Source organism: Salvelinus alpinus, chromosome 2 (genome assembly GCF_045679555.1).
Source record: "Salvelinus alpinus chromosome 2, SLU_Salpinus.1, whole genome shotgun sequence".
Taxonomy (NCBI): Eukaryota; Metazoa; Chordata; class Actinopteri; order Salmoniformes; family Salmonidae; genus Salvelinus; species Salvelinus alpinus.
Genome location: NC_092087.1, coordinates 43,947,011 through 43,969,494, shown reverse-complemented (window position 1 = coordinate 43,969,494; position 22,484 = coordinate 43,947,011). Strand labels below are relative to the sequence as shown.

The window sequence follows — 22,484 nt, the reverse complement described above, 5'->3', positions numbered from 1 at the left end:
AAAACCAGATTGACTGCAAGAAGCTCCCGATTGCTGACATCATAGTTCCTCTCCACTGGAGTGAGACGCCTGGAGAAGAAGGCACAGGGATGAAGCTTTTGGTCTTTGGCCGAGCGCTGAGACAGAACCACCCCCACACCAACGTCAGAGGCATCCACCTCTACCACGAATGGAAGAGAAGGGTCCGCATGAACAATAATGGGTGCAGAAAAAAACACGTTTCAGGTCCTGGAACGCCTTCTCAGCTGCAGGGGTCCAGCATACATGCCCAGCAAAGCTCTTGGTGAGCATTGTCAATGGCGCCGCCACAGCACTAAAGTTTCTCACAAATCTCCGGTAGAAGTTAGCACAACCCAAAAACATTGAACTTGCTTGACCTTGCTGGGTTGTGGCCAGTTGACCATCGCTCCTACCTTTTGGGAGTCCATCAGTACACAGCCCTGACAAACGATGTACTCCAGGAAGGAGATCTGAGGAACGTGAAACTCACACTTTTCGGGCATCATGAACAAGTGATGAGCGAGGAGTCTTTGAAGAACCTGGCGGACATTTTGGACGAGAAGATAAGGATGTCATCCAGGTACACAAACACGAACTGGTGAAGGTCGTGCATCACATCATTAACCAGGGCCTGGAAAACGGCTGGAGCATTAGTAAGTCAAAACGGCATGAGCCGGTACTCATAATGTCCACAAGGAGTGTTGAACGCTGTCTTCCACTCATCTCCCTGTCAGATGCGCACCAGATTGTGCGCATCCGTAACTCCAATTTAGAGAAAACCGTAGCTCCCTGGAGTCTCTCAAACGCTGATGACAGAAGAGGAAGGGGTAATGGTTCTTGTTGGTAATGTTATTTAAATCCCAGTAATCGATACAGGGACGTAATCCCCCATCCTTCTTCCCAACAAAGAAAACCCCCGCCCCTGCAGGTGAAGTGGACGGATAAATAAAATTAGCCGCCAGCACCTCCTCAATATGACTGTTCATGGCTGCAGTCTCTGGACCTGAGAGAGAATACAGCCCTCCTTTCAGAGGAGTGGTACCAGACAGGAGGTCGATGGCACAATCGTAGGGCCTGTGAGGAGGTAGTTTGCTGGCCCTTTATTTGCGTAAGATCTGACCCAAATCCCAGTAATCCTGAGGTACGCGGGAAAGGTCAGGCATGTCATTCCCAGCCAGAGGAACAGGAGGATTGGAAGTCTCCAGATGAGCAGGACTGGAAAGGTGTGGAGAGAGTTGCTGGCAGGTGAACTGACATGAAGGATTCCATCCCAGAACTCTTCCTGAAGGCCAGTCAATTTGAGGATTATGGGTGGAAAGCCACAGATGTCCAAGAACCAGGGGAAGCTCAGGAGAGTCCACCAGATGTAACTGGATAAGCTCCACATGGTCATCCAGAACTCGTAGTTGAATAGGCATGGTGAGTTGCTTCACCTTCCCAGACCCTAGGGGTTGACCATCCAGCACAGTGACTGAGTGTCCAGCTTAGTGAGTGGCAGCCTCTGTTGGCGAGCTAATGTGCGATCCAGAAAACCGCCGGTAGCCCCAGAGTCTATGAAAGCAGGAATGTCCACCTGTCCATTGTCCCACCGCAGGTTGGCCGGAAGCAAGGTGCGTACTGTATCGGCCGCAGGAAACTGTATCTGACTCTCCAGAGTGGAAAGTCTGGCACCTCCCAATTGCATCGGCTCCTTTGAAGGATATGAAGGAGAACCATAGCCGAATTGATGGCCAGAGTGATAAGCTCCTCCAGAGTGTCAGGGTTGTCCCAGGAAGCCAGTTCGTCCTTGAGAATCTCGCTGAGTCCATTCAGAAAGACTGAGTGAAGTGCCTCTATATCCCAACCGCTCTCAGCGGCGAGCGTCCGGAAATCAATGGCTTAATCAGCTATGCTCCGGCTGCCTTGCCAAATCGCAATCGCAAACAACGTTCCTGCCACTGATGGGGTGATCAAAACCCCTCCTCATCTCCTGGGTGAAGCTTTGCCAATTGAATCAAATTGATTGCTGCTCCCAGATGGCCGTGGCCGAAGCCAGAGCCTGTCCTGAGAGCAAGAAGATGACATATGCCACTCTGGAATGCTCAGTGGGAAATGTTGATGCCTGCAGCTCGAAGACCACCGAACATTGGAGCAGGAACCTACGACACCTCCCAGGATGCCCCTCACAGCGCTCCGGTGCTGGGAGATGAGGCTCCCGAGGGGAGGAAGACGATGAGCTGGTAGGAAGTGGAGGGTTAGAAACCGCCACAGTTTCCCAATAAGCCCAATCAGGGTCACCTGGATACTAGAAGTAACCCAGGGGCGCTCTCCAGTGGCAACCTCAGGTAGTACACTCAAGGGAGAAAACCTGACCTGTGACAGTTGCTATTATGTTGTTGTCATGTTGTGTTGCTGCCATTCTATGCTGTTGTCTTAGGTCTCTCTTTATGTAGTGTTGTGGTGTCTCTCTTGTCGTGATGTATGTTTTGTCCTATGTTTTTATTTAATTTAAACATTTTAATCCTAGCCCCCGTCCCCACAGGAGGCCTTTTGCCTTTTGGTAGGCCGTCATTGTAAATAAGAGTTTGTTCTTAACTGACTTGCCTAGTTAAATAAAGGTTCATTTTTATTTTTTGTATTTTTAAACATAGACATTTATCCTGTTGCTATTTTCACTACTTGTAGCTCTCAGGCTACATAGACATTTATCTTATGCATATAAACAGTACTGCCAATGGGGCTCTCACTAGCCCCACCAATTCCTCTTTCTGGGATTTAGGATCCTTGTCACTACTTTTATTTTCGCTACAAATTCATTTAAATGACTTACTGAAATTCATTGGGTTGTCCTGTTCAGATTCGTGAATGTGGTGTTTCCCCCCTGGTAGTCTCCAGTGGTGGTCTAGTCAGGGTGGGTCCTAGTCGTCTTTGGTCTGGCAGGAATTTCCTTCACTTTCCCACGAAGAGTGCCACCGGTGTCTCCTTCGCAGACTCTCACCGATGCCTTCCTCAGACAGAATCACAGATCCTTGGTCGTGATGCCAGATTGTTGTGGAAATGACCACTAAGGACCACAAAGTCAAGCTTAAGTGAATGTATGTTTATTCATTCCAGCCGGGAGATTACAGACAAACAGGACTTAATGTGGAGTTTAGTCAGAATCTCTGACGAGGTATTTCCCACGCATATTTTTACTATCGCTACGGGTTACAGAAAGATACCCAGAGACCGGCTGCAGAGGAGGAGAACACCTGGCAACCACAGTCTGGGCGTTCAGACAATATTTCCACTCCTGATGAACCGACCTTGTGAGAGCAAACCTCAGACACCCTGTCTGTCTACAACAGGCACATTTTTAAGTATGCAACAGGTCAAACATGCATGATAAGTGTGAGACACTGAAAAGGCAGAAAGAGACACAATAAAATTCCACTAGAAAGTACCTATACAAATACCTAACATCACTGGAAGAGCTGTTGGCTCTTTCCAAGGCTACATTATATGAGTATGACTCACATATTATGAGAACTCACCTTGACTGGTTTCCTATCAGCCCTTGGAGGAGTTCTGCAAGGCGTCTTATATAGAGCGATACGTGTCCAGTCAGTAATGGCTTGCTCTGTTTGTACTGTTTGGTTATGTATTTTTACCACTGATCTGGTATCTTTTGTCTGTCATTAACACATATCGATACTAAACATGCCACTGATATTTCTGGGGTTTCACAGAGATCAGTTATATTGTTTTAATACTTATACATTTAGTAAAGCTATTGTGAGCATTGTTGAACATAAAAAGGATGATATAATAAATGTAACTATGTAAATTATGAAGTTATTCCTGACAATAATATTTAATTCTAGATTAAGACCTCTGTTCTCTTATAGAATGCAGTATTGGAAGATTGAATGGCGACCTGGTCACATTGGATATCAAGCCTCCCAAAATTGTTGGTTGAATTTCATTATGTATTTATAGAATAGGTCACTTGTGATTGACCATTTCTTAACGTTGTGTAAATGTCGTTCTGCAAAGGATATCAGTTACTGAAGTTTAGACATTGTGTTGGTCTTATGTTGACACTAGTCTCCCCTAATTCACCTTGGCACTGCAGTTTAGCTGTGGAGAAGCTCTCAAATGTCACTAGCATACTGTTCCTGAATCCTTTGATGTGACAAGTCTTTGATGTGACAAAGGAGCAAAGTTGGGCTTCTGAGAATGATGATAACTCATGACAGTGGAAAACGACTTATCTCCTTGAAAATGAAATATAAAGGACGGCAGAATTGTTTTATATATATAATATATACAGTGTATGTACAGTATATATTTTTTATTTTCTGGGAAATCTCTATAGTTTAAAGTTATAGTTTGTGCAGGCAGTAGTCTTTGTAAGAAATGTATTTAACAAAATAGTGTAGCGTACTCTAGTTTAAAACCTAATGTTCTGTAACTAGCTTTTCCTTTGTAAAATGTCTATCATTCTAAGAAATGAAATATTATTTAGTTGGGAAACCAAACTTAATTGACCAAAAACTAAAATTGTAGTTTGCTTCTAAATAGCCTCTTATCAATAGGTGTTTTTTTCAGGGGCAAGATTACATAACCTAATAGGAAGTGATGTGGCTTAAAACCTAACCTAAGGATCGTACCCTTTTTTTAAATGTTCACCTAAAATGACATACCCAAATCTAACTGCCTGAAGCAAGGATATGCATATTCTTAATACCATTTGAAAGGAAACACTTAGAAGTTGAAATTAATGTAGAAAAATATAACACACTAGATCTGGTAAAAGATAATACAAACAAGAAAAACATGCATATTGTTTTTGTTTTGTTCCATCATCTTTGAAGTGCAAGAGAAAGGCTATACTTTCAGATAGGAGTCTAGGTGTCATATATAGTTTGGCCACCAGATGGCAGCAGTGTGTGTGCAAAATTTCAGACTGATCCAGTGAAGAATTACATTACTGCACAATATTTTGTATCAAGTCTGCCAGGAGTTTGCCCAAATATTCCGAATTGGTCAATTGATACATTTTCAAGTACATAAATATTGAGAACATACAAAAATGCTATGTTAATAAAAAATTCTAGTTTACACACTCCCAGGAATGTCATACATGATGGATCATTAGCTTATACACTAACTTTCACACATATAGATGGCCGGGCGGGGTGGGTGTGGAGCAAGAGACAGCAGTGGGGTCAAACTGTAGACCCCAGTTCCTACATTTGAATGTACAAATTGATTTTATCAAACAAAACTATGCTACATTTTATCTCTGGGAACCTCAGGATGACAAATCAGAGCAATATTACTGAATGTAAGTACATTATTTACCTTCAGAGGTGAATGTATCAAACCAGTTGCCGTGCTAAAAAGTTTTTTGTTGTTGTGCACTCTCCTCAAACAATAGCATGGTATTTTTTCGCTGTAATAGCTACTGTTAATTGGACACTGCAGTTAGATCAACAAGAATTGTAGTTTTCTGCCCATATAAGACATATCTATGTCCCGGAAAGTTGGCTGTTTTATACAACGTCATTCTAGTCACATTAGCTCACGTTAGCACATTTTACCACCTTTTTGCACTATTACTTTAGTACATTGTTGCAAACAGGATACATGTTTTGGAATAGGTTTATTATGTACAGGCTTCCTTCTTTTCATACAATTAGGGTAGTATTGTGGAGTAACTAAAATGTTGTTGATCCATCCTCAGTTTTCACCTATCACAGCCATTAAACTTTGTAACTGTTTTAAAGTCCCCATTGGCCTCATGCTGACATCCCTGAGCGGTTTCCTTCCTCTCTGGCAACTGAGTTAGGAAGGACACTTGTGTCTTTGTAGTGACTGGGTGTATTGATACACCATCCAAAGTGTAATTAATAACTTCACCATGCTAACGGATATTCAATATCTGCTTCTTCTTTTTTTACCCATCTACCAATACGTGCCCTTTGTGAGGCATTGGAAAACCTCCCTGGTCTTTGTAGTTGAATCTGTATTTGAAATTCACTGCTCGACTGAGGGACCTTACATATAATTGTATGTGTGTGGTATAAAGATGAGGTAGTCATTCAACAATCATGTTAAACACAATTATTGCATACAGAGAGTCCATGCAACTTATTATGTGACTTGTTAAACACATTTTACTCATTAACTTAATAAAGGGGTTGAATACTTATTGACTCAAGACATTTCAGCTTTACATTTTTTATTGTTTTGAAAACATTTCAAAAACATCATTCCACTTTGACATTAAGGGGTATTGTGTGTAGGCAAGTGACAAACAATCTCAATTTAATCCATTTTCAATTCAGACTGTAACACAATGAAATGTAGACAAAGTCAAGGGGTCTGAATACTTTCTGAAGGCACTGTAGGTAGTTAATGGCCCCCCTTTGCTCTACTTTGTCCTGATACATGAACTGGAGACAAGGCTAACCTTGCCGGCTGACCTTTCCTTAAGTGTTTGTTCCCCATATGAAGTAAGGTGAACACAAGATGAACACTTCTGAGGAGTTTGCACAGTATAAAATAGGTAATATATTCAATCAAAATGTGATAACTGATCTCGTACCCTCCCCTGTGTTCTTATTAGGATGGAATACAAACATAGCTGCCTGCTCAGCAATGCTCTCGCAGCCTAGCTATTTGTCACCAAGTGTTTTAAGCCTTATTTTGCTACAACCTTTCGTATAAAACTGTCTCGCTCGCTCTCTTCAGTGGTGATTTAGCCCCTCCTTGGCAACGGTACTGTAAGTCCAAATTTTAGCAAACACGTTAATTTTTATGTTGTACCTCTTTCATTTTTATATTTTGTGTCAAGTAGATATGTATTAAAACTATCAGTTTAAGTTTTGCAGGTAGCCTACACTCTTTTGCAATGCTACTTTGTGGTAAGTAAATGGATTGATGTGTTGGACCAATTCTTCCCAGTTAATTAATTAAATGACAAATTAGAAAAACAGTGCATGTCCTTGATTGCTGAGTACAGTATGACTAACATTTGGTAAAATGCTTGCATGATTAATTGGTAAAACGCCATATCAAACTATTGTTTTAACATGGCCAAGGAATTGACATGACACACTAAGTAGAACAATAGGACGAAGTTGGCAAAGTTAGTTCCTTACAGAAACACTTATTTGTTGCAGTATCTGCACTTGGCTTCATATAGGCATGCATACTGTATAACACTAAGAATGTGGTGTGGAAGATGAGACTGTAGTGCAAGTTGTGGTATGATGAGGATCTCTCAGTGCCGTTCTTCAGTGTCTTTCTTCCTTCATGTAGTTTTCACCATCAGATAGGTGCAGTAGCCACTTCAACGAACCTCATGTGAGCATATTTTCCTGAATTGATATGTTATGCCAATAAAAAAAAGTGGGCAGTAAAATACATCTAAATTATCTTGAGGTATTAGAGGAGAAATGACCCCCCCCCCCCCCCCCTCCCAGACCTACAGATGATACTTTGACAGAATATTTGTGGGTAAACAAAGGAATACCAGTTTTATCAAAGGACTGATATGGACCCCATATTGGCATAGCTCAGCTATACCCTGAAATGGACACCAGGTGGTCTGTTGTTCACATGCTGTTATACTGTATATGGAAAGACGAATGCTGAATGTATGCATGTGGAGCTAAATTGCAAGAGTTCAAAACAATATTAGCTACAGTTTTATTCATTAAATGTCAATACAGCAGCAGGAACAGTGATAATATGCTGACTAATGTAACTGTGTGATGATGTTTAGGAGGAACACGACATCATCAGGCATGTATTAGTGGTTCAATCAGTGATATCCGAGGAAGAAGGTGTTTGTATGACTCAATTCATGTCAATGATAAATTATGAAAACAATTGACACGGTATGGATATGGTTTGCAGATTTATTTTTGATTCATGAGAACATTTTACCAAAAATCATATTGTATGACCTGTTGATAATGTGTCTCATCTGGACTTCGTCCCTCACTCTTCAGCCACATTCCCCTGGAAAAGAATGTGAAAAGAATAAAAAAACGTCTTGCTTATACTTTACCATAATGGGATTTTTATAGTTTATATATTAACCATTTGCCGCATTGCAAAGTATTACAGTATACAGTTGAAGTCGGAAGTTTACATACACTTAGGTTGGAGTCATTAAAACTCGTTTATCAACCACTCCACAAATGTCTTGTTAACAAACTATAGTTTTGGCAAGTCGGTTAGGACATCTACTTTGTGCATGACACAAGTAATTTTTCCAACAATTGTTCACAGACAGATTATTTCACTTATAATTCACTGTATCACAATTCCAGTGGGTCAGAAGTTTACATACACTAAGTTGACTGTGCCTTTAAACAGCTTGGAAAATTCCAGAAAATGATGTCATGACTTTAGAAGCTTCAGATAGGCTAATTTACATAATTTGAGACAATTGGAGGTGTACCTGTGGATGTATTTCAAGGCCTACCTTCCAAGACCAAGACCTCAGAAAAAAAATGTAGACCTCCACAAGTCTGGTTCATCCTTGGGAGTAATTTCCAAACACCTGAAGGTACACGTTCATCTGTACAAACAATAGCGCGCAAGTATAAACACCATGGGACCATGCAGCCGTCATACCCCTCAGGAAGAAAACACGCTTTGTCTCCTAGAGATGAACGTACTTTGGTGTGAAAAGTGCATCTCAATCCCAGAACAACAGCAAAGGACCTTGTGAAGATGCTGGGGGAAACAGGTACAAAAGTATCTATATCCACAGTAAAACAAGTCCTACATCAACATAACCTGAAAGGCCGCTCAGCAAGGAAGAAGCCACTGCTCCAAAACCACCATAAAAAAGCCAGACTACGGTTTGCAACTGCACATGGAGACAAAGATCATACTTTTTGGAGAAATGTCCTCTGGTCTGATGAAACAAAAATAGAACTGTTGGCCATAATGAGCATCATTATGTTTGGAGGAAAAAGGGGGAGTCTTGCAAGCCGAGGAACACCATCCCAACCGTGAAGCACGGGGGTGGCAGAATCATGTTGTGGGGGTGCTTTGCTACAGGAGGGGCTGGTGCACTTCATAAAATAGATGGCATCATGAGGGAGGAAAATTACGTGGATATATTGAAGCAACATCTCAAGACGTCAGTCAGGAAGTTAAAGCTTGGTCGCAAATGGGTCTTCCAAATGGTCAAGGTTGTGGCAAAATGGCTTAAGGACAACAAAGTCAAGGTATCGGAGTGGCCATCACAAAGCCCTGACCTCAATCCCATAGAACATTTCTGGGCAGAACTGAAAAAGTGTGTGTGAGCAAGGAGGCTTAGAAACTTGACTCCGTTACACCAGCTCTGTCAGAAGGAATGTGCCAAAATTCACCCAACTTATTGTGGGAAGCTTGTGGAAGGCTACCCGAGAAGGTTTGACCCAAGTTAAACAATTTAAAGGCAATGCTACCAAATACTAATTGAGTGAATGTAAACTTCTGACCCACTGGGAATGTGATGAAAAAAAATAAAAGCTGTAATAAATCATTCTCTCTACTATTATTCTGACATTTCACATTCTTCAAATGAAGTGGTGATCCTAACTGACCTAAGACTAGGATTTTTTACGAGGATTAAATGTCAGGAATTGTGAAAAACTGAGTTTAAATGTAATTGGCTAAGGTGTATGTAAACTTCAGACTTCAACTGTATATCTTCTCCTTGAAGTTTACTACGGGACTGGCACAATGTAATAAAGATTTAGCAACAAATGCTTGTTTTGTGTGATTAGAATTTTTCGTATTTCTTTTTTATAAACGTTGTTAAATGTAATCGTACCTTGCTACCAATTTCACGGCTCTTGGCTCTCAACTTGTTGACCTGGGACTCAGAGATGTCGGCACGCTCCTGAGCTTCCTCCAGCTCATGCTGCAGCTTCCTGTACCTGGACAGGTGAATGTTGGACTGCTCCTCCTGTAGGATTGCAAATATACATTTCAACAATGATGCTGCATGTTTGGCAAAACATGCAAAGTTCAAACTTCTTATGAATTGTTTACCTTATCATCATCCAAATCTTATAAATAAAGAAGTAATGATCATACCAAAAGTACAACAGAAACCAACTACACGGTAAAAGGTCTCAGTAAACTTGATTCTTTGACTTTATTCAGGTTTCATATCATTTGGGTTGTATTACATATCCCATTTTATATTGTGCTCCTTATTTACTGCAAGCTGTACCTTAGATACGATTTTATATGTACTTTTATATGTACAAAATATATTTCCATCTTTTCCAATAACCATCATTATTTACTAGGCCTATTTATAATATAATAATATATGCCTTTGAGCAGATGCTTTAATCCAAAGCAATTAACAGTCAATCTATAAATGAAGTTTGTTATTAGGTAATAGACCATGGCGCTTGCAACACAAAGGGTCGTGGGTTTGAATCTTCTGGGGCCACATTTTACGTATAGGTGGCCCCAGCAGCTTCAAACCCACAACCCTTCGCGTTGCGAGCGACATGGTCTACCTACTGAGCCACACAGGATCACTACTTTACTTTATCTACAGTCTGCTTTACTTAGTAACAACTTCCTCTGTTACATTATTATAATGTAATAACAAACTTGATTTATTAAGGATTCCTTGAAACAAGTACGTATAAGTACCTAACATATAGTTAGTTATTCATTTGTTTGAATATTTTTAAATAATTAGCACAATTCGTTTTTTTATTATGTCACCATTACTTTAAAAATCTGTCATTGGGTATCATACTCACAGCATCCTCAGCCGCTCTCTTGTAGGCCTTCATTTTTAACTGAAGCCTGTCCACCAGATCCTGCAGCCTGCTCACATTTTTATTGTCCTCTTCGGTCTGCACAGTTTACAAGAGATTGACATTTCCTGTCAAATGGTCCACTGCAGTATACAATATCTTGTTTTTTAGTATCAAGATTCATGGTTGTACCTGGTAGGTGAGCTCCTTGACTCTCCTCTCATATTTACGAACACCTTTAATAGCTTCAGCTCCACGTTTCTGTTCAGCATCAACTTCACTCTCCAGTTCACGGACCTTACATATAGGAGTTCCATTTTTTATCAGTTAAGGTTTCATATATAATGTAGCTTGCTCCACATCCGTATATGCAATAATGTATAGTACATACCCGTGCCTCCAGTTTCTGGAGTTGTTTCTTTCCGCCCTTCATGGCCAGGTTCTCAGCCTCATCCAGGCGGTGCTGCAGGTCCTTCACTGTGACCTCCAGATTCTTCTTCATCCTCTCCAGGTGAGAGCTGGTGTCCTGCTCTTTCTTCAGCTCCTCTGCCATCATGGCAGCCTGGAGTAATATGTTGTGTACATTGATTATATGAACACTTCTGCAGTACTTGTAAAGGGTAAAGTATGTCAAACTTGCTCATTGTGTATGTAAATGAAATGTCCAAACAATTTTTGCTTTCATTCTAAGATATTGTCATTATTAATTATTGTCATTATTAATTCTAATGGATCTGAATAAAATAGATACAGAAGGCAGAAGATGAAACTCACATCAGTGATGGCCTTCTTGGCCTTTTCCTCTGCATTTCTTGCCTCCTGGACAGTGTCTTCCATTTCACCTTGGACCTGAGTAAGGTCAACCTCCAGCTTCTTCTTAGTGTTGATGAGGCTGGTATTCTGAATGAATGGGGGGCATTCAATCACATGCCAAAACTTGATTGTACCTCTCCTGATTTGTAACTGAGAGAAAGTTAATATTTTATATGTACCTGAGAGTGCAGCAATCCAACACGCTCACTGGCATCAACCAGCTCCTGCTCGGCCACTTTGCGGCCTCTCTCTGTCTGCTCCAGGGCAGCCCTCAGTTCTTCAATCTCAGCCATCATCAGGTTATTCCTGCGCTCCACCATGGCTACTTGTTCCTTCATGTCATCTGCGACGCGGATGGCGTCATCAAGTTGCAGTTGGGCATCCTGAGGTTTAGAGGAAAATGTATTCTAACATCATCTAAAGAGAAAGAACAATTCATTTTGGACTCCATACAAAAATAAAGTATATATACCTTGAACGCTCCCTGGACGTTCCTCAGCTGTTTTTGGGCTTCAGCAGCCTGGCGGTTGGCATGGCTCAGCTGAATCTCCATCTCATTGAGGTCTCCCTCCATCTTCTTCTTGACTCTCATGGCATCGTTCCTGCTCCTGATCTCAGAGTCCAGAGTGCTCTGCATGGAGTCCATCATCCTCTGGCTGTTCCTCTTGATCTGCTCTGTCTCCTCATCCTTATCTGCCAGCTTCCTGTCAACTTCACCTTTGATCTGGTTGAGCTCCAGCTGTATACGAAGAATCTTGGATTCCTCATGTTCCAGTGTGCCCTAAATAATAGAATTGATCAATGACCAAAGTAATGTAGGGATTTAGGTATGACATGTATATCATCATGATCACTTTGTTGACATAAAAACTATTGTGGGGCATACCTCTGCTTCCTCTAGTGCAGCCTGGATTTCTGCCTTCTCATTCTCCACTGTCTTCTTTGCCTTATCCAGCTCATGGATGCTCTTTCCAGACTCACCGACCAGTTCAGTCAGGTCAGAGATCTCATCTATTGAAATGAAAAGGGGAGAGAAATTATCAACATTGTAGATTTGTATCCACACAGCATAAACGGTGCACTGACATTTTTTGTTGTCGTTTTTTTTATTTCCCCATACGTTGCAGGTTCTTGTTCTCTCTCTTCAGTGTCTCCAGGTGGTCCAAACATTCTTCATAGGAGTTCTTCATCTTGAACAGCTCGGTGCTGAGAGAGCGGGCCTCTTTCAGAGACCCCTCTAGCTCTGCCTGGCCCTCCTCGTACTTCTGCTTCCACTCGGTCAGAACCTGGGAAAACAGTTAAGTAAATTAATACACAAATGCATAGATTTTACTGTATTCACATCTTTGTCAAAACATTACCTTGTCAAAGTTCCTCTGCTTCTTGTCAAGCAGGGCAGCTGAAGCATTAGCTCTCTCCACATCAATCATGAGATCCTCCACTTCACCCAGGAGTCTTTGCTTGGTCTTCTCCAGAGAAGCACACTTGGAGTTTGTTGCTTCAACAGCCTCCTGTGCATCTTGCAGACGCTGGGTAAGCTTTTTCCTGTCAAAAGAAAAAAACTCAGATTTTAGCTATTGTAGGTACTTTGGTGAGTATGAAGAGTGGTAGAATGTTTTTCAATTACTTGGCATCCTCAAGCTCCTCAGTGCGCTGAATGGCATCAGTTTCATATCTGGATCTCCACTGAGCCACCTCACTGTTGGCCTTGGACAATGCTCGCTGCAGTTCAGCCTTGGCCTCCTGCTCCTCCTCATACTGCTCCCGAAGCAGATCACAGTCATGGCGGGATGACTGCAGACCATGGGCTAGGGCATTTTTGGCCTAAATGTCAACAGTATGGGGGAAAAAAGTCAAATTAAGCACTTAAGCCAAATATAACATTTATATGAATCACAAAGATGCAGTATAGTAGAAGATGGCATTGAACCTTCACTTCCTCTTCAATCTGCCTTTTGAGATCCTCAATCTGCTGTGTGAAAGTCTGCTTGGCCCTGGTCAACTGGGAAACAAGAGATTCTCTCTCCTCCATCTGACGACCAAGTTCACCTGATTGAGACGGAGAAAGTTGGAAGTTAGCTTTTTTGGTATTATGGAAAACAAACAGAAATACAAACTTTTCATTTTAAACTCACCGTTCTCAGTCAGAAGCCTTGCTCTCTGAACATTTATGTCATTAAGTTGGCGGACATGCTCATCATTCTTTGTCTTCAATTCACTCAGTTGATCCTCAAGGCTTCGGCACATTTTCTCTAGATTACCCTATTAACAATGTTCAACAGGTTATCGAGCAATTTTTCATGCTTTTTGATAAGTTTATTTATATATTTTTAAAATATATTCTGGCAACCACATCATCTCCCACCTTTGCCTTGGCGATAGCTTCCATGTTGCTGGAGAGGTCATCAATATCCATTTTGTATTCACTCTTCTCCTTCTCCAGCTTCTGCTTGACACGCTGGAGGTTGTCTATTTGTTCTCCCAGTTCTGCCACAGTGTCGGCCTGCTTCCTACGGAGTGCAGCAGCGGTGGCCTCGTGCTGCAGGGTGGACTCTTCAAGATCACGACGCAGCTTCTGGAACTCAGCCTCACGCTTCTTGCTCATCTCAATCTGGACAGATGTTGCACCTCCAGCTTCTTCAAGCCTTTCACTGATCTCCTCAAGTTCCCTGGAGAGATCAGACCTCTGCTTCTCAACCTTTGCCCGAGCAGCACGTTCAGCCTCAATCTCCTCTTCCAGCTCTTCAATACGGGCCTGAAATATATAATGGATTTAAATGTTTATTTGCTTAAAACATGCAATTCGGAAGATGGTGAATCTGTCTCATGAATCTTATTCAGTGTGGTATATTGAACCGACAGTTCACCTGGAGTTCTTTGATTTTCTTCTGAAGCTGAGCACCCAATGCCTGTTCATCTTCAATTTTGCTGAGAAGTTGGCTTGTCTCAAAGTCTTTCCTGTTTGAAATAAAACGTATATATTAAAAGATATATCCGGCAATCAGTTCTGAGAGAATGGTTCAACAACTGTTTCGATTTTAAAACTACTTCTTGATCTTCTCATCAGACTGCTGCTTGTCATTCTCCAGGTCCATCAAGGACTCCAGGGCCAGTTTCAGATCTCCTTCAAGCTTCCTCTTGGCTCTCTCAAGGTCCATGCGGACCTTCTTTTCTTGCTCAAGGGAACCCTCCAACTAGACCACACAAGAACAGTTTCACAATATTTGGTTAACTGTTAATTTATTGAATTTCCTTTGATGGTAATATTAAGCTGTTTTAAGGTTGTCGCATCGCTCACATCATCCACTTGCTGTTCAAGCTTGGTCTTGGCTTTGGTCAGATTGTTGACTTTGTCTTCCTCTGCCTGGAGATCATCAAGGACTTGTTGGTGCACCTCTTGGAGGGCTTTCTTCTCCTTCGTCAACTTGATAAGGCTCTCATCTTGAGAAGACATCTCCTCTGTCAGGTTTTTAACCTAAATTGAATTATTCAATATCAAATCATCAATGCTCTGTCTTTTACATTTAAAATGAATACAAAACGTAATGGCTTATAATAAATGGTAAACCTTATTTTCAGTGGCATGTTTCTCCTTTTCCACTTTGGCCAAGGTGAGCTCCAAGTCATCAATGTCTTTCTTCAGCTCAGAGCACTCGTCCTCCAGTTTCCTTTTCTTGGCAGTCAGTTCAGCATTGAGCTCCTCCTCATCCTCCAGCCGCTCAAATGTCTCTTTGAGTTTGGCTTCCATCTGGATCTTACTCTTGATGAGTCCCTCACATCTTTCCTCAGCATCACAGAGAGTATTCTCTTCCTACAACAAATACAACAGAAATGAAGCAACACTGGAAATCAAATGCCAATAAAATGACGTGAACAAGATTAATATTAATCTTGTATTAAACAAGCAATTTATTAACTTACCGCTGCTCTCTGTAGCTGCAGATCATTATTTTCCTGCAACAAAGAAACTATTTTCTCCTCAAGCCCTTTTATCTTGGCCAACGCCTTGGCCAGATCCTCCTTCATTTTCTCAAAGTTTTCCTTCATTGCAGCCATCTCTTTTTCAGTTTCTGCTGATTTTAAAAGAGGCTTGATCTTGAAGTACAGCTTCATCCATGGCCAGTGTTTCACATTCATAAATGAGCGGATGTTGTATTGGATGGAGTAAACTGCTTCTCTGTAAATAATAATCATAAAATAAATAGTTTTGGGGGGATTCTCTTCACTGGCTCAATATAAAATGTACTCTTTAAAATAGTGTAGCTACCGTCTCGCCATCATCTTGACAAACTCTTTCCTCATGACGTAACCTCTGCAGAGAGCCTGAGTCATTGTCACCAGAGTAGCCAGTTTCTCATCTCGCATCTCCTCCAGAGTACCCAACAGACCAGCTTTGAAGAACACCTATAGGAATATGTATCTTGATTATATTTATAGAAAATATAGAACTAGTATTTTTTTTGATTGAGCTCAACGTTTTGTTTTTTTGTGGGAAAAGTGATGCTGCTGTCTATTGCTCTACCTTGGTGTGCCCAAACTTGTACTGACTCTTGTCCACATCTATTGATCCCAGGAGCTTCTCTGAAGCCTTCTTGTTGTCAATAAATTGTCCATCAGGGATGACACTTGCATTCAATACTTTGTATCTGAAATTATGATTAAGGGAGATATAAAAATTTAAAAAACACAACACCAAATAAATGTGTATTTGATGTGATCATGCCTATGAAAGAAGTACTTGAACATCTTGTTGGCATTTTCCCTTACTGAACATGAATTACCTCTGCTTGAAGTCACCATATTGGATTCTGCTGGGGAAGCCCTTTCTGCAGATTCTGATGCCTTCCAGTACACCATTACACCTCAGCTGGTGGATGACCAGGAAGTTCTCCATCAGACCTAACGACAAGGAAGTAGCATGTTCTACGACTTTTCTCAAGCTAACCAGTACAGTAAAGGAGTCTTATTTTCTCAGATTCTTTATAAACAATTATTCAAATAATTGACAATGAGCCCAGACCTGGTGTCTTTGATTCATTGGGAATCAAACAGCGCACAAAGTGAGGATGGGTACTCCTCAAGTTGGTCATCAGCTTGCCCAAATTCTCCTGTGGGATTGGAAAAAGTGTGAGTTGTGAGATTCTATAATAAACAAAGTTGTGTTTGACACTTTTAAATTTCAAGCCAAATATACCTATGGATTTGAAAGAATATCAACTATGAACAACTTAAAGAGATGTTATACAGGACACCTGTTTTACCTTATCATAACCAAAAAATTAAATACAAATGATAATTACCTATTAACCCCCACAATTTACATTTGACAAAGTATTGCACCGTAGTGCATCAACATAATAAGGGATAATATACATGTAGATACCCTGAACAGAGCAGACACAGTCTGGAAGGAACCACCCTTCTTCTTCTTGCCTCCTCCTCCTCTTGCTGCATCTGTTTACAAATGTGTAAGGCCAGTTATATTCTTATTCCAATTAGATTTTTACATGATTTCACTATAATCCTAAATAAATCCAGTGTACTGAGATTTCCAGTAATACCAATGCCATCAGTTTAACTCAAATGACCACTTCAACCGCAATGCTTTTATAATCATGAACTATATAACAAGGGAAGGGGTAGATATAGTCTCATCTTGTAGTATGAGAAATTCTAGATACTATGGGATGTACCGTCTGCTTGTGAAGCTGCTGCTCCTACATACAGCATAGCCAACAGTTTGACTGAGGACTTCTGGTAGAGTTGCACAACGGAGTCATTCAGGGGGTCCTTGTTCTTGTCCAGCCAGCCTGTGACATTGTAGTCCACAGTACCGGCATAGTGCACCAGGGCAAAGTGGGCCTCAGCCTTGCCTTTCCCAGGTTTAGGCTTCTCAAACGCTTTGGTTTTACCGATATGCTGGTCATACAGCTTGCTCTTGAAGGTAGTGTCTGAAGCCTTGGGGAACATGCACTCTTCTTCAAGGATGGAGAAGATGCCCATTGGCTGTGGGTGACAAGATGTGAAATATTAAACTGATAAGCAGACATGCCTTTTATTGTATTGTCTGCTTTCTTAAGATTTCACCTACCTTCTCAATAAGCTCAATGCAGGCAGCCAAGTCCATACCAAAGTCAATGAACTCCCATTCAATTCCCTCTTTCTTGTACTCTTCTTGTTCCAGTACAAACATGTGGTGGTTGAAAAACTGTTGCAGTTTCTCATTGGTGAAGTTGATGCAAAGTTGCTCCAAGCTGTTGTACTAATGTTTAAATACAGAAACGTTGAAAGTCAAGAGTTACCCAACATGACTGCTAGTTCATATTTTGATCAGTAGATATTGTACAGGCATAATGTCTACTCTTGGTTCAATTGTTTTCAAGCAGCAGGATAAGCTGAACAGCAACGTGCTGAATTTACGGTATACAAATACTCACATCAAAGATTTCAAATCCAGCGATGTCCAGCACACCAATGAAGAATTGTCTGGCCTGCTTTGTGTCTAACATCTCATTGATACGGACAACCATCCACAAGAACATTTTCTCATAGACTGATTTACAGAGGGCCATAGTTGAATTGTTCACCTACAGAACAAAATATATATATTTTTTTATCCTGCATAAAATTCACATTAATTTTACTTTTTGCAAATCTCCCTTGTGTACAATAATTGAAAATAGTCTAAAAGATTCTACCTGTGGTACAGTCTGCCCCTTGGTCACCATCTCATTCCCGACCTTCACTCTGGGGTAGCACAGAGCTTTGAGCAAGTCAGCGGAGTTCAGGCCCATGAGGTAGGAGATTTTATCAGCCACTGGTTAGGAGAGAAAATGTTATGCTCTTTAAAAAAAATATATGTTTTGATACATTGCTTAAAGATGTAAATTAGGCTATATAAATTAGGCTGGAAGAACCTAGAAAATTAACCGTGACCTTTTCAAAGGCTTCCAACAGTTGAGTACAGTTGATATGGCAAGAGATAAGGTAGGTTAGTTGTCCATTGAATTTTATAATTTTATTCTGATATTTACCCTCAGTCCCATCAGGCTCAGCCTGCTCCTCACGCTGCTTCTGCTTGAACCTCATTGCCCCATGATGCATCACAGAACCAGTCAGCTTGTAGATGCCAATCTTCTCCTCAGCAGTGAAGCCTAAAATGTCAATGGCCGTCTATGGAGATTTTAAGAAATGTTTGATTAATGTTTTCAGTAACACAATGATACAGATTGTTAAAATGTTCTCTGGAAAAGTTTAATGGAATCTTGATGGAATGCAATGTAACTGACTGTCATACTTTATTAAAATATAAGCTACGATAACAGTTAACATGTGTTGTCGAAGGCATACAGTCATTATACAAGTTGCTTTTTAATTACTTTTTAGACGTGTTCATGTTTTTTAGAGAAACGTTTCTACTATTCTGTTATATCATACAATTATATTTTTCCTACATTTGTAGTTTTTTTTATACTTACATCGGTGGCGATGAACTCTTCTGTATCATCAATACTCTTGACAGCGATTTCACCGTGACTGATTATGGGATAGTCATAGGGGTTGGTGGTGATCAGAAGTGCCTCTGGAATACAATAATGAATACAATAATTAGAAAAAACTATTTAGCACATTTACTATTACTAATGTATAATGTATTTACTGTTGACCTTATGCATTCCATGTCATATTTCTGTATTTGTCTCTCACCCAGCAATTGTGGCTGGTGTCCAGTCATGAGCTGATAGAAGATGTGGTAGCTTCTCTCAGCAGACAGCTGGAATGTCACTCTAGACTTCTCCAGCAGATCTGTAGCATACGTTTTTGTATGAGCACAAGTCTTTTACATTTGTCAATCACAACTGGATAAAGATACGCTGATCATGAAGCACTTACATGTTTCAATATCAGCAGAGGCCAACTTTCCAGTTGTTCCAAAATGGATTCTGATGAACTTACCCTAAAAGGTTAATTAGATATACATCAGTATACAACCCTTCAAAACCAAGAAAGCTCACAAATACAAAAAGGATTTTTTTTATACTTACAAAGCGTGAGGAGTTGTCATTTCTCACGGTCTTGGCATTACCATAAGCCTCCAGTAGGGGGTTGGCTGCAATGATTTGATCCTCTAGCGACCCCTAGAGATGTCATCACATTTAGTCATGTTTTGATGATGCCTACATACTGGATCTTTGATGCATACAACCCCTTTATACTAGATATGTTAGGCTACAGTAATGTTTCTCACCTTTATTTTCCCAGAAGTAGCAGCTGCTGTTTGTTCCTTCTTGCCTCCAGCCACTGCGATTGTCGCAAAGTACTGGATGACACGTTTGGTGTTCACAGTCTTTCCTGCACCAGATTCTCCACTGGGGTTAGACAGAGATTAGTTAAACTCCTATCATTCTTCTTTTCAATAATCTCACTTACTTTTTTTTTTACTAAACCGCAATATTACTTACTGAACATCCATCAGTGAGCAAGTTGATTGTGTTTTTTAACCATAATCTTACCCTCATTTACTCATTAATTTGGACTTACGTGATCAGAATTGACTGGTTCTCATGGTCTGAAAACGGAAAGGCACGTGTGAATAAGTTACAAACACATTGTGCAATTCTGTACATTAAGTCATTTTAGTAGCATGGGTATTTGTGTACCAGTGAGCATGAACTGATAGGCATTATCAGAGATGGAGAAGATGTGGGGTGGGGCCTCAATTCTCTTTTTGCCTCTGTAAGCATTCACAACTACAGAGTCGTACACTGGGAGCCACTTGTAGGGGTTCACAGTGACGCAGAACAGCCCAGAGTAGGTCTGTAATAGAAGAGAATAATGTTTGTTAACATTTCAACTCTCCATTGATTCATGTCTTGACCGCTAGATTATCTTTCATTTAAACTCACGTAGATCATCCATGCTGCATAACGCTCTTTGAGGTTATACAACACCGTGGCCTCATTGAGGTGGGTCATCATGGCCATGTCCTCAATTTTATCGTACTTTGGAGGGTTCATGGGGTGGATATCATCCTCTTTTACAGTGAGAACCTGTGACAGGAATAACATTTTGTAAATGACTGGTTACTCAAACAATTAGATGATGGTTTTAATGAACTCATATCACAGGTTTGAGCTTAGAAAACAGCATAGCCATCACCGCATTAGAATAAGTCAATAAAATATTTTTCACTGCCATATTTTCCATCCTACAGAACTCTCACTGTTGTACTACTTACTTTGTTACACAGTGTTTTGACAGTGGCTTTGCCACCCTCTTTACTCTGGAGAACCCCTTTGAGGTACATCTCTTTAGGCTCAACCACAAAGAAAGCTGTTTTGGCATCAAAGGGAGCAGCCTGGGCTGCAATCCTCTCTCTTTCTGGCTTTCGGAGGTAGATGGCCGCCGGGCCAAATGCCGCCATCTCTGCATCAGTGCTCATGATTACCCTCTGCCAAGAAAAGAAAGAGTTATTTTATCTACAATGACAAATGCCAATGCTAATCTTTATCTTCCACAAACAAGAATCTGAATGATTTTTAGATGTTGGTGATAATGTCCCATGTTCTTACTTACACTACATTTCTCTGAAAACCTTTACTATATGTAATGAACTCTTTATACAATTGTATCAACAAGATCTAGTTAAGCATCTTCCTTTGACTAATCTTGGTAAAGGCTATATTTTGTATTAAACAATTTAAGTGCTCCCCAGTCAGTGTTTCCCCATACTAACATTGTACATGCCAGATACAGTTAACACAATGTACCTCTTTTCTTGCCCAAGTTCGTAGGATATTGCTGGGACCAAGTTGGTTAGATGTTGATACTTGAAAAGAGAGAGTTGTCAGTTTTCAATACAATTACTATATATGTATTTTAAAGCACTTGTCTTTCCCTTCTAGCACTGACTTTGCTGATAAATACTTTGTTGATGGAAAATGTACCTGATATGATTGTGATGTGTTGTTGTCTCACCTAGCTACCTTTAATGAAATCACTATCTGTAAGTCACTCAGCAAAAGAGTGTCTGCTAAATGACAAACATGTAAAATGTAAATACACACAATTGAAACTAGTACAAAATGAGTAATCTGTGATTGCAGGAGTTTTTTTCTATAAGTAAACCAGACAAGAATGTATCTCTAAAGGAGCAAATAAGCATCTCTCTGGCCACTAGTAAATCTTTGTGAGAGCTGTGGCACTTACTCACCTTTGCTGGGTGGCCTTCAGTCAGTCCAAGGGGGGTCATAGATGGCTTCTTTTATAGGGAGATTTGTGTTCACTGAGCAGAAGCAGCCCTCCCTTTTGGGATGTGTACTTTTTCTTTATTTGGTCATGTACGTCTGCCCCTTCTCACTTCAGCATCCTTACTTGTCGTGTCACTGTTTATATGGGAACTAACAGTGTTAACAGCGTTGTCTAGAACCTTTGCAACATAAGCTAATTATATTCCCAAATCATTTTGGTTACAATTGTAAGCCTGTTCTCTAATGATGCACGGAATGATGAATGGGATTTGCTAAGAGGGTGTTGTGGAGGACATCTGAAGGTCTTACACATGTCAAAACTTCTCAAATTGGTGCAGACTGTCATTTGTCTGACCCTCGTCTTTAGTGACATGACAGTGTTGAATTGTAATCATGTTAAAATGTTTGCTAAACATCACAAAGGATAGGATAAGGATAGATACCAAAAGGTCTGTCATCTCAGCTGTGGTTGTTTTGTCTCTCACCGACGTAAGAATGGTGCCAAAAGTTAAGTGCCGTAACAGCCGGAGGTTTGTTCACTTAAATTGAATAGTTGCCGGTATTTGAAAAGATGGGATTGTGCATATCTGATAACAAAATAAGAAGCTTGAGTGTTTTTCCAGTTTATTGTGTGTAAAGTACCTTGAATCAAATATGCGTCTCC

General features: G+C 40.6%; 1 protein-coding gene across 1 annotated transcript; it reads right to left on the bottom strand.

The window, feature by feature from the left end:
- Positions 1-7,871: 7,871 nt before the first annotated feature.
- LOC139562715 (myosin heavy chain, fast skeletal muscle) lies at positions 7,872-21,013 on the bottom strand. The gene is made up of 39 exons (XM_071380676.1): positions 20,809-21,013; positions 20,477-20,620; positions 20,231-20,387; positions 20,112-20,139; positions 19,819-19,939; positions 19,616-19,708; positions 19,464-19,527; positions 19,278-19,376; positions 19,049-19,152; positions 18,605-18,743; positions 18,269-18,387; positions 18,008-18,157; positions 17,662-17,832; positions 17,264-17,576; positions 16,954-17,024; positions 16,591-16,678; positions 16,352-16,469; positions 16,093-16,216; positions 15,838-15,974; positions 15,492-15,747; positions 15,139-15,381; positions 14,869-15,045; positions 14,619-14,764; positions 14,438-14,528; positions 13,936-14,325; positions 13,706-13,832; positions 13,501-13,619; positions 13,198-13,394; positions 12,932-13,115; positions 12,691-12,856; positions 12,457-12,581; positions 12,043-12,351; positions 11,750-11,953; positions 11,532-11,657; positions 11,149-11,319; positions 10,950-11,054; positions 10,761-10,856; positions 9,806-9,940; positions 7,872-7,992 (listed from the first exon to the last, which is right to left on the bottom strand). Exons 1-39 carry the CDS (start codon positions 21,010-21,012, stop codon positions 7,972-7,974), a joined length of 5,832 nt encoding a protein of 1,943 aa, XP_071236777.1. The 5' UTR covers position 21,013; the 3' UTR covers positions 7,872-7,971.
- Positions 21,014-22,484: the final 1,471 nt, after the last annotated feature.

Excerpts from the sequence above, each read along its gene's own strand:
- LOC139562715 (XM_071380676.1), bottom strand. The coding sequence starts at position 21,012 with ATGAGCACTGATGCAGAGATGGCGGCATTTGGCCCGGCGGCCATCTAC. Across the intron at positions 19,528-19,615 it reads ATGACAACTCCTCACGCTTT|GGTAAGTTCATCAGAATCCA; the intron begins GTAAGTATAAAA and ends TTAACCTTTTAG. Across the intron at positions 18,388-18,604 it reads TGAGCCTGATGGGACTGAGG|TGGCTGATAAAATCTCCTAC; the intron begins GTAAATATCAGA and ends TCTCCTAACCAG.